This window comes from Herpailurus yagouaroundi, unplaced genomic scaffold, assembly GCF_014898765.1.
Source record: "Herpailurus yagouaroundi ecotype Mexico unplaced genomic scaffold, PumYag 165, whole genome shotgun sequence".
Classification (NCBI taxonomy): Eukaryota; Metazoa; Chordata; class Mammalia; order Carnivora; family Felidae; genus Herpailurus; species Herpailurus yagouaroundi.
The window spans coordinates 16,867,574-16,880,147 of NW_024412406.1; the positions used below are offsets into that span (position 1 = coordinate 16,867,574).

At 41.2% G+C, this 12,574-nt stretch overlaps 1 protein-coding gene across 2 annotated transcripts in view; it reads left to right on the top strand.

Moving 5' to 3' along the window:
* Positions 1 to 1,219: 1,219 nt before the first annotated feature.
* Positions 1,220 to 12,574, top strand: part of ARFGEF1 (ARF guanine nucleotide exchange factor 1) — a 151,912-nt gene continuing 140,557 nt past the window's right edge. The window contains exon 1 of one of the 2 annotated variants that reach the window (XM_040487651.1): positions 1,220 to 1,807. In XM_040487651.1, coding sequence (XP_040343585.1) covers positions 1,684 to 1,807 — 124 coding nt within the window. In that variant the 5' untranslated portion in view covers positions 1,220 to 1,683. The remainder of the gene's footprint in view (positions 1,808 to 12,574) is intronic. The other variant, XM_040487650.1, reaches the window with a different exon arrangement.

Here is a 12,574-nt window from a genome sequence, read left to right on the forward strand (position 1 = left end):
TGACCTGGCTGAAGTCGGACGCTTAACCGACTGCGCCACCCAGGCGCCCCTGTTTCTCAGTTTTAAAAATTAATCTACTTGTCCACTTTAATTCAGGGTCACCTTCAAGGTTTCTACTTTTACTTCCCATGGTTTTTAGCCTGTCCCAAATCTTGCCCCATCACAGTCCCTCTGTTTCATGGGTTTGGTTGGTTGCATTAGGACAAGTCCCTAGTCAGAGCAATAGAACAGATCAGAAGTGAGAGATCCTCTTAATAATTTGGGACTCAGGAGCTTTGAACTTGTAGACATGCACCTAAATCACTATATAAATTCCCTGCATATATTTTATGGTATTCTTCATAATTGTATGCTCTGAATTAAACACTGTCGAAATTTTAATTATTCTTTGGTACCAAAGCAGAAACATGGTCACATGTTTGTGGCAATCTGTATTTAAAGCTTTTCTATTCTTAAACTAGTTTTCGTGTCCTGGTGCGCATCGTAGTATTACAAGCACAGAAACACAGAGCTCTAAGGGACCTCATCAATCAGAAACATTTACCTGTTCACCAATCTTTAGACTTAATTCAGAAGGGATCTGAAATCTAGAGTTTACTGACTAATCCTACAAAGATAAAAAAAAAAAAAAGTGCAACATGCCTGAATCCATGTCAAATTGGTTTTAGTTTACTCTTCCTAAGAGAAACTCCTCCTTGAGGTAGTCGGAGAGCACGGTCCTGGATAGCCGTTTCACGCATTGGTAAGGAAATTAAGAGTCGAGAGCGGCAGGTGGAAACACTGTGCGGCTGAGAATGGGCGATGCGGGTGTTTCCGCGATCCCTGGAGCTGAAGGGACTGCGCTTTCACTAACAGGATCTTCAGGAAGTCGGAGAAGTGGAAGCAGCGTAGCCTGGAGTCCTTTTCACCGGGTGGGAGCAAGGGTACCGCGGGTCCTCGGCCCCGCAGCGGAGCGGCCCCAAATTGCCAAGCGCCGCAGGACGCCCGCCACGCCCCACGCCGCCCTGCAGGCGAACGAGGGAGGCGGCGAGGCCCCGCCGGGCCACCGTAGCGCTGCGGCTCGGGCCTCTCCTCCCGCGCCGCCCTCCGCCCCCAGCCTACCCGCGCCGCGGCAGCTCTGGGCAGGCAGCGCCGCCGCCGCCGCCGCTTCCTCCTCTGCAGCCGTTCGGCCGCTGCGTGACGCGTCGTTTCCTCCCAACATGGCGGCCGGGGCAGGTCGGCGGTGATGGAGGCCAGTCCGCGGCCGCGGCGGGTGCTAATCCCCACGGTAGCTAGGGCAGCCGTGCTCTCTTCGGGCTTCTGAGCTGCCGCCGCCTTGTCCCTCGGCTCCCGGCAGACGGCCGCCCGGACTGGGCTCCCTCGCCGCCCCTGGGCCGGAGGGGCGAGTGAGGGGGGGTGGCCGGGAAGCGACCCCAGGCAGGAGAGCGGAGGTCCGACGGGCGCGGCCCTCTAGGGGTGGCCTCTCGAGAGGCGGTGAAGACCTCCGTGCCCCTCGCCTGCACCGCGACTGCTCCCACCTGCCCGCCCCTTCCTGATCCTGCTGCTGCCCTCCACGCCTCCTCTCCTCCACTTCCACCCCCTCTCCTTTCTCTCCTCTTCTTCCCCCTCCTCCTTCTCTTCCTCCTCCCCTCCAGCCGCTGGGAGCCGCGGGTCGGACGAGCCGCCGCCTCCTTCTCTGCGTCCATGTATGAGGGGAAGAAGACGAAGAACATGTTCCTGACCCGGGCCCTGGAAAAGATTTTGGCCGACAAGGAAGTGAAGAAGGCGCATCACTCCCAGCTGCGCAAAGCGTGCGAGGTGGCGTTAGGTGAGCTGGGAGGAGGCCCGGGGCGGGGGTAGGGGCGGCCCGCGCGGCAGCCGCCGTCGGAGGTGGGGTCGTCTGGGGCTGCCCTAAGCCGGCGCCGCTGACCTCAGGGAGCCCTCGCGAAGCTCTTTGCTCCCTGGCTGGAGTTGACACTAACTCGGCTGGATGTGGGGCAGAGGCAGGGTGGAGGAGGAAGGGCAGTAAGCTAGGCTCGGGGAACAGGGCAGGGCTTGGAATCGACTTGAGAGTATGGGAAGATTTTGCTGATGGACCGTGCGGTGCGGACAGGATATCACCCTTTGTGATGAGCAGAAGATGAGCTGTTGTTTATTAGCTTGAAAATCGAGGTGGAGCTGATTTGTCAAGATTGGGCGTGGGAAGGGTTCCGTATCGTAATTTCGATAACTTTGTCGTTTGGTGTGATACTTTGGGAAGATAGGCCGAAGTTGTTCCCTTGTTGACAGTCTTGAGCAGGGGTTTTGTAAGAGGTGTAGCCCATTCTGACATCTCTCCGCCTCCGCCACAAGAAAAACAGAGTGATGTTGTATGTGACTGGACTGACCTGGAAGAACAAGACCAGAGGTTAAGGGGTGGGGGTGGCGATATAAAGGCGAGGAAGTGAAGGACCTTTAAATATGCTGGCTTTATGACAAGAAAGGGAGGTTTTGAAATGGGGAAAATGAAAAAGACAATGACACCCACCAGCCACATGTCTGGACAGTGGCAGCTGCTCTCAGGCTTGCATTCTGATCTGTAGTTCAGACGGAGGAGATCTAGTGTACTGAAGCCCATAGCAGAGTAATTCCAAACAATACCTATAGTGAGGACAGGCAAGATGAGGAATTGTTAAAGGGAGAACACTGATCTATGGCATCCGTCAAAGATGAAATCGTTTAAGGAGAGACCAGGACATTTAACACAAAGATGAATTCCTAACACTTAGGCTTTTATTTTATAGCAGTGGAAATAGACTATATCGAATTGACAAGAAAATGAAACTTGTTAAATGGGCTTTGGAAAAAAAAGTGTTCTTGAAGGGAAAAAAATCCAGGGTAACTTAAAGGTGTACTAAAGTAAAGCGTGAAGACAGCAAAGACCTTTTAATTATTAAAATATACTACTTTCTAACTTGCTATAATCTATATTGTTTTAACTTCTTTTCTAGGTACTTTAAGGTGGTGATGTGAAAAACATTACCATAGAAATTTTCGTTAAAAATTCTTTAAATCTGTGCTATAGTGGGTTTAAGTTTAGTTTTCTGGCCCTTCGTGGATTAGAAGTTCATCTTTTATTATTCTCGTAGCTAATGAAAGACTGTTCTAGGTATACGACAAGACATTGTATAGTGTAAAAAATTGAATTTACATCTAGGTCCTGAAAGGAGTAATTACTAAATTGGAGTGGGATGAGGGAAGAAATGATTTTTAGAGTTTTTAAAGGAATTACATGTTTATAAATAATGTGCAGGTTAAAGAACTCTAGAGATTCAAACTAAACGTTTAGTTTGAGGCCAGATTTTCCATGTTAAATATATTTTTAATATACTAAATTATAAGTATTAGACTGAAGAAATGGAGTGTGTTTTATATACAAAATGCCAATATAAGTGAGTGGGTTGTTTTTTGTTTTTTTTTTTTGAAGTTGATTGATTTATTTTGAGAGAGAGCATGGGAGGGTCAGAGAGGGGGGGGGGGGGAGAGAGAGAGAGAGAGAGAGAATCCCAAGCAGGCCCCTCACTGCCAGTGCAGAGCCTGACATGGGGCTCTAACTTATGCATTGTGAAATCATGACCTGAGCCAAAACCAGTAGTCAGACACTTAATGAACTGAGCCACCCAGGCACCCCTAAGTGAGTGTGTTTTAATGGAGAGTTCAGTGGAAGGAGAATCTGGGATCCTGGGTTAAATCGCAATTCTGTTACATTGCAGTATGGTCGAGTCTTTGGGCCTTAGTTTCCTTCCTTGTAAAATTGGGATATGGAACTTCATGATTGTAAGGTTACATCCCCTCTAATATGCCATGAACGTGAACACACAGTTTTGTTAACTTGTGCATTGAATATTCTTGCCCCTCTTTTTTTTTTTTTTAATTTTTTTTTAACGTGTATTTATTATTGAGAGACAGACACAGAGCGTGAGCAGGGGAGAGGCAGAGAGAGGGGGAGACACAGAATCCGATGTAGGCTCCAGGCTCAGAGCTGTCAGCACAGAGCCCGATGTGGGGCTCAAACTCAGAGACTGCTAGATCATGACCTGAGCTGAAATCGGTCACCCAACCAACTGAGCCACCCAGGTGCCCCTTCTTGTCCCTCTTGATTGGCACCTTTAGAGGGCTTATAGCTTGGTCCTTACCGTATCTAGGTATAGGAGCTACTTGGTAGTGAGTGTGCCAGCTATACTAGGAATTGTCTATTGCAGATTTTGCTGGGTTTTTACTTTTTGTCTGCCTCTTCCATATAGTTAGCAGAAGCTTTATTATGAGGAATGTGACTACCCAGGCAGGGGCTAGGCAACACAGTACTTTAAGATGTATAAGGCTTTTTCTCACATTTTCTAGCAGTTACATTTAGTCTCCTGCAAAATTTCATTGAACAATCTCAAAGTAGTTAATCCCTGATGAATTTAGTTTCCTTCCAGTCATACATTTACATTATTACCAAACATAAACGGATAGGGATAACCCATTTCATTGTTACAGAAAGTATAATGTCTTGTAGTAAGATGGTATCTTCAAATATGTATTGTCCCTGGAAACTATTATAAGTCTCCCCTTGGTCTTCATTGTTGAGAATCCAGGCCCACTTTGGTCTCTTAATCTATGTGGCCATCAAGCAGGATGGGAATGTAAACTGGAATGGACTGGTTTGGTCATCTCTGATGTAGATTAGGTTGTGAACAGGTAGGAGTTGGATGAAGGAAGTATAGATGTGAGTGTTATAATCCTTCTAAATATACTGTGTATATAACTCTTCTGAATACACCTGCCTGCATCCTTTCTCTTCTCTACCCCCAAATATTTACTGAGCACTTACTGAGGAGTTGAAGGGAGATGGGCAGTAAACAGGAAAATGTATGGTATGTCAGACTTTTAATCCTTTTGTGTTTTAAAATCATTTTATTGGCATGTGAGGAGATTTCAGAGCACTGGTATTCCATATTTAGTTACCTTTTACTATAGTGACCCGTTATGAATAGGAATTCTGTAAATAATACTGATGAAATTATAATTCATCACAATTCTTAAGAAAACTATACTTTTTCGTTAAACGTTTTAGGACACCTTATCTAGATTAGGGGAGATTTTTATTAAAACAAAATCCATTTGCAAAGATACTATATACAGAAAATTTCGATTTTTTTCAAAAGAAAAATAATGAAAACTTTAAAGGGTATGCAGATTATTTAAATTTTTAAACAAATTATCTTACATTTCAGACTTTATTTTGAAGATGGCAAACAAAAACAAAAACCCAGAAAAAAACCCAACAAAAAAACCCTTCACAGCTACATTGTTAAAATCACTGTGAAGCCCACAAGCCCAAGAACAGCTCCAGGTTGCCCTCTCTTGGTACCTGCCCCACTACAGCTGTCTGCAGCTAAGACCAAACTCTGCAGAGGGCTTCTAGGCTGCCCTAGCTTAGCTTGATCCATTCCTGCTCTCTAGAATCCTGAATTAAAAATAGTCTGGCCATCTGCTGGCAGATGAGACAACAGCTGAGCTATTTTTAGTTTCAAAGAATTTAGGATTGTTAGAGGATCAGACTTGAAGGTAGCATTGTTTGTCTTTCCGGGAGGGGAGGTTGCGTTTGTGCCATATTCCAATTAGGCCTCTAAGTTTCAGGAGTTTCTCTGATGTTAAGTCTATGACTAATTCAACTTCTGCTTCTAATATCAGATATCTATGAAGATATGCTGCAAATGTTAGGATGAACTAGTTCAAGGTTGGAAGTTGGCACTGATACAGAATAGGAGTGAAAAGGGTGACCAGAAGAAGGTTTTAGAGGCAAGGGGAGGCATTCAGGGACAGTCATAAGGGTGGGATCCCTTGAGATATGGGAGAATGATGGAGAAAAAAGAGGACTTGTTAGGGAAGTGATTTTTGCATCAGGGTGTGAATTTGTGTTGTTTAGCATATTCTAAAGTGATCCTACTGATTTAGTTTTTTTATTTAAGGATCTGTTACCTACCATTATAGTTACCCCCAGAAATGTAAGTAAAATATTTAGGCAAAAAATTTTGCTTCTTTCTGTACCTCCAGTCCCAGCCTTATTTTGGTTAGTGGTGTTATTAAAAAGGGATATATGGGTGGAGGGGAGATTACTTGAGTGCCATCGACCCCAATTTTATGCTTTTGGTAATATCAATTTTTTCACCGTTTATGAAAAAAAGTGACTTACCCCAAATAACATCCTGCAGTGAACATTTTAATTATAATTTAAATCCATTAGCAAGTCTCCTTTTAAACCTTTCTTGTCATCTAGAGTAAAAAGTGTCTTTGGTAAGTCAGGCTACCAAGATTTTTGAGATAGCTGGGGAAAAAAGTAATGAATGAAATGATTGATGCAAGATTCTGTTAAGTTTGAGTTGAAAAAAGTAAGTTTGGGTTTCAGTGCATATAGTCTTTCCATTCTGGAGATTTACAATCTACATTAACATAGTTAAGATTCTGAAAAGTCCTCTAGGAACAATATCTGCTCTATTTTGCTTATTGAAGTTTTTCCTAAGTTATTTGACCCTTTTCAGTGTCTGTTAACACCTCTGTGAAACATTGTTCTTTGGAATTTACTTTGGAACACTATTCAAGGGAAAGAAAGGCCTTAATGACTGGTAAGGTAGAGATACAATAGGGTAGATACAATAGCCCTAAGTATTGATGGGTCTGTTCTCCAGAAGAGTCTTTGTGTTTTTGGAAAGCAGTTCTACTGATAGTGTAGGAAGAGGAAAGGAGCAGTTGGGCAGAGTGTTATCAGATCAAAGGATTGTGAAATGGGAACTAGCCCTGTTTCCCATCCCATCTAATGGCAAGCAACTGGTTGTCATTCCTGATAATATTTAACTTGTAGAGAAACTTCTGTTGGTAATTGTTTTTTTCAAAGCAGAATAAAAATGTATTGTGAATACATTTGAAATCTTGTATTCACATATTGTGAAATAATTTGGGGAAATATTTGTCGTAATATTCCTCACAAAATGGAGGTGGGGATATTGGAGAAGGGAAATACATGAAAAAGTTATTGCTGCCATTCAAAGTTAGGTGTGTTCTTCATTTGGGTATTAGTTGTGCTAGCATGTGCCAAATATTCCACTGCTTTCATGGAACTTACTTTCTAGTGCATTGAGGTTAACAGTAAAGAACAAACTAGTGTAGATCATCAAATTGTTATTTTCTGAAACAGTAGTTCAGAAGGGTAAAGGGAGAATGACCCAGGAGTGCAGTTTTAGATAGTGTTGTCAGGAACGGCCTTTCTATGAGGTGACATTTCAGCAGAGAAGTGACAGAGATTCAGCCTTTCAAATAACTGCATGAAATAGAAATAGAGGTAGCAGTAAGACAGGTGTATGCTTGGTATGTTCCAGGATGAAAGGAAGTTTGGCTGGGGGAGGGGAAGAAGGGGATTGGATTGGATTTTATTCTCTTTGTGATGGAAGCCACTGGAGAATTTCATATAGGAGAGTGATATAGCAGATTCACATTTTAAAGGCTCACTTTGGCCCGACGTGGTAGTGATTTTGACTAGGCTGGTGAGGCAAGTGAGAATTGGCTGCATTTGGAATATATTTTAAAGGAGTCCACAGGACTTGCTGATGGGTTGGTTGTATCACAACAGTCTTGAAGCCAGAACTGTAGGGTTGTTGGAGAGGGCATTCACCGTGATGGGGAACACCAGGAGAGAAATAGCCTTTGGGAAATAAGTTGTTACAGTAAAACGTTTTCATCTAACTCTTTGTATGTATTTTATAATTTTTTAATGATAGAATGTCCTGATGATATAATAGGAAACTTTCTACTGAGAAAGGGCAAATTAAAATGATAGGATATTTTCAACTGAGAATGCACAAAACAATTTCAAATTTAAGTTTTTTCAGTGAGGTTTTTCCTAAAGAACGAACTTTCACGTATTTAAAAACAACTGGTCAGGGCGCCTGGGTGGCTCAGTCAGTTGAGCAACCGACTTCAGCTCAGGTCATGATCTCGTGGTTTATGAGTTTGAGCCCCTCGTCGGGCTCTGTGCTGACAGCTCAGAGCCTGGAGCCTGCTTCCAATTCTGTGTCTCTCCCTCCCTCTGCCCCTCCCCCACTCATGCTCTGTCTCTGTCTCAGAAATAAACGTTAAAAAAAATTAACCCAAAACTTGTCCCTTTTTGGGGTAAGATCTTTATAGATGTAATTAGTTCAAGATCTCCAGGTAAAATCATTTTGGATTTAGGGTGGCTCCTAAATCCAGTGACTGATGTCCTTATAAGTAGAGGAAGGGACAGGGAGACACCTGAAGGAAGAAGGTCATGTGAAAATGGAGGTGGAAATTGGAGCTGTGCTGCCATAAATAAGCCAAGGGATACCTGTGTCACCAGAAGCTAGGAAGAGGCAAGGAGTCTTCCCTGGAGCCTTCAGAGGTAGTATGTCTCAGACATCTGGGCTCCAGAACTATGAGAGCAAATTTCTGTTGTTTTTAAACAACCGAGTTTGTGGTAATTTGTTAACGTAAGCCATAGGAAACTAGTATAAGTTCCCTTTATCCTAACTTTTCAGACCCAGTTTGATTTGAGCTTCCATTTATACAGTCAAATGCAGTCTTTGGCTGATTTGTTTCAGAAGTTACAGAAATTTCATAAGTTACCTAAATTTTATAATTACTAGAAAGTAATTATTCTGAAGCTTTAGAGTGTGTGAGTCCCTTGAAAAAGTTCTTTAAAAAAGGGTCCTGGGCCCAAGTATTTAAAGGGTTTGTGTTCTTTTAGTATTTTTGTTTTGCTTAGATTTAGACTTGGTGTCACTACATTGGTCTATGTAACCTATGTTATCTTCTCATCCAGGAAAGATTGTGAAAAACAATCTTTAAAATATTTCGTATCACAAAATTACCTCTGGCAGTACGTTTAGAAAAATCCACATGGGGCAGTTAATATTTTTCTCTCAATTTTGAATCACTTAATCAGCTGTTTAATAATTCTTTACTTCTCTAGAACCTTGCTAAGAAATGACATAGTCAATAAAAAAATAAGCAGATACGACAGCCAATTACTTTATTCAGAGGAGAGTCCCCTTGTCTTTACTCAGTCACTTTTTTTTTAATGTTTATTTTTGAGGGAGAGAGAGAGAGAGAGAGAGAGAGCGAGCATGAGAGGCGGAGGGGCAGAGCGAGGAGACACAGAATCCGAAGTAGGCTCCAGGCTCTGAGCTGTCAGCACAGAGCCGACATGGGGCTCGAACTCACAGAGTGCAATATCATGACTTGAGCCGAAGTCAGAGGCTTAACTGACTGAGTCACCCAGGCAGGCGCCCCTCAGTCACTTAAATTGTACATAAGTCCAATAAATTTGGCAGTTTACTCTTTTTGTTTTAAATAAAGAAAACCTTATTTTAAAAAGTAAAACCGGGGGAAAAATCACCCATGACACTATTAGGTAAAGATAACCATTGCTAACTTTATAAAAAACAACTTTGTTGAGGTATAATTTACATACAACAAAATCTACCTTTTTTTTTAAAGTTAATTTATTTAATATCTATACCCAATGTGGGGCCTGAACTTAGGACCCTGAGATCAAGAGTTGAATGCTCTTCCTACTAAGCTAGTAGCCACTTGCCCCCAAATTTGCCCATTTTAAATGTAATGATTTTTACTTAAGTTCATTGAGTTGTACAGGCATAACCATAATCCAGTTTGAGGACATTTCTGTTACCCCAGTAAGATCCCTAGTGCCTATTTACAGTTAATCCTTGGTGCCACCCCCAGCTCTAGGTATCTACTCATCTACTTTCTGTGTCCAGATTTGCCTTTTCTGTGTATATCTTATAAGTATAATCATACATATATGGTCTTTTGTGTCTGGTTTCTTTCAGTCAGCATAATGTTTTGAGGTTCATTCATGTTGTAGCAAGTATCAGTATTTCATTTCTTTTTATTACTGAATAGTATTCCAGAGTGTGGATGTACCACATTTGGTTATTCACCAGTTGATGGACATTTGGGTTGAATGAATAATGCTACTGGAATATTTACATGTAAGTCTTTATGTGGACGTAAATTTTTATTTTGTATAGTTACTACCAAGGTGGAATTGCTGGGTCATATGATAAATCTGTGTTTAAATTTTTAAGAAACTAAGTTGTTTTCCAAAGTGGCTGTACCCTTTTACATCCCCATCAGCAATGTAGGAGGGTTTCTTATATCCTTGCCAGCCAAAATTATTACTTTTTTATTTTAGCCATCTTAGTTGATACAAAGTGTTATTTCTTTGAGACACTATTAACTTTTTGAGGTGTTCTTTCCAGACTTTATTCTAAATTTTTTTTAATGTTTATTTTTGAGAGAGAGAGAGTGACAAAAAGCAAGTGGGGGAAGGGCAGGGAGAGAGGTAGACACAGATTCTGAAGTAGGTTCTAGGCTCTGAGCTGTCAGCACAGAGCCCTGTGTTGGGCTTCAACTCACGGACCGCGAGATCCTGACCTGAGCTAAAAGTTGGATGCTTAACTGGCTGAGCACCCAGGTGCCCCTCCAGACTTTATTGTGAACACACACACACACACACACACACACACGCACACACACACACACACAGATGTATTCAAAAATTGAGCTACTTAATTTCTAAGGCAGCAGTAATTGTTTACTGTACGCCAAGTTGTGTGCCTATGGCTTTATTGGCTTTATCTCAATTTGTCCTCCAAACAACCATATGTCCATTTTACAGATGAAGAAACTGAGGTTGTTTAGAGCTTGTGTTTGGTAGAATTTATAGATGAGTGCTTCTTTTTGGCCTATTGTGGCCCACCTAACCTGCACCCTTACCCACAAAACTTTGTTTACAGTTAACAAATTACAAAAAGGGAAAGAATGGCCTCCTTGGAAACAGTCACCGTTAAGAAAAGAGAAAGGGCAAAATACATAACAAACAACTAACAGCAGTACAGAAAAATATTGTTCTCTACATTTCAGTGAATCTCAAAAGTATTTATCTACTATGTGTTAATAATGGCATCTCTGAGTCCATCTGTCCATCATACAAGAGACCATTTTATCCTGTGTTCTGCTTAAGAAGTCAGCCAGAATCATGTGTATTTGTGTATCTAAGATTTTAAACAACATTGTAAAGTAAGATTTTAATAATTTAAGCCATTTGGAAAATTTAACTGTCCTGTGACACTCCCAAGGATTCTGGTGATATTTTATTATACGTGAGTTCCTCATCTTTTAAAAATATTCTTACTTTTTATCTTAGTATTTTATAGCATCTTCAAATCATTTTTTTAAATTGTTTTTAACGTTTATTCATTTTAGAGAGAGAGAGCGTGAGTGGGGGAGGAGCAGAGAGAGAGGGAGACACAGAATCGGAAGCAGGCTCCAGGCTCTGAGCTGTCAGCCCAGAGCCTGATGCAGCCCTTGAACTCGCAGACCGCGAGGTCATGACCTGAGCTGAAGTCAGATGCTCAACTGCCTGAGCCACCCAGGTGCCCCTCAAATCATTTTAAGAACTCAAGTAAAAACAAAATCTTATTAAAATGTCATCTTATAGGAAATAAGCCTTTGTCACCTAAAAATAACTGGTTGTATATCTCAGTGGCTTTCATAAGAATATAATTATAATTATTGTGTAATTGTCATAATTTTCAGTTGTATAGTCTCTCTTCATTATTTCATAGGCTTTTTTTTTTTTTCTTTAAAGTGTATTTATTTTCAGAGAGACAGAGTGAGCAGGGGAGGGCCAAAGAGAGAAAATTCCAAGCAGGCTCTACACTGTGAGTGCAGAGCCTGATGTGGGGCTTGAACTCAGGAACTGTGAGATCACGACCTGAGCCAAAACCAAGAGCCAGATGCTTAAGTGACTGAGCCACCCACATGTCCCCATATGCATTTTCTGAATATGTATTTTGTCTTCCTACGAAGTATTTTAATAATGCATCCTGTTTTAAAGTGTTTTTTGAGTTTGGGGACATTTACATTTAAATTTTGCTTCACAGACTTTTATACATATTTTTTATTTATCCCAGCACAATTCATTGAGTATTGTATGTGCAGAATTATCTACAATAAACGCTGATATTGAGCTTGCTGAATTAGAGTATGGTCATTTATGGCTCTTATACTCTGTTCTGGGTGCAAGTATATAGCTGACTATTGAGGAAAACAAGACAAGAGTATTCATTCTCTTTAGATTTATTGGTTTTGACCTATTTTTATGCAACTATTCCTTTTCATCTTTCCTTTGCAATTTTTTTCTGTTCTAAAAATAGAAAACAAAGACCTCCCCTTTACCATCCAGATATGTATACTTTTGTTTTCTATAGATTTTGACTTTTATGGTACTTATTTTCTTGAATTTATTAGGGTATAATCTGAAGTATTTATGTAATAAGTTTATTTTCTCCCTTTGAATTGATAGTCAGGTGGTAAAAAAACAATTATTAAGTTAAAAAGCATTTTATTACTTCTTATACCATTGATGATTCTCAATTTTTTGTAGCATAGTGCCTAACATGGTATCTGATAGGATCGATTAGTCCTCGTTGCCTCTTATTTATTTTTTTATAATGGTGTTTGAGTTTTTTCC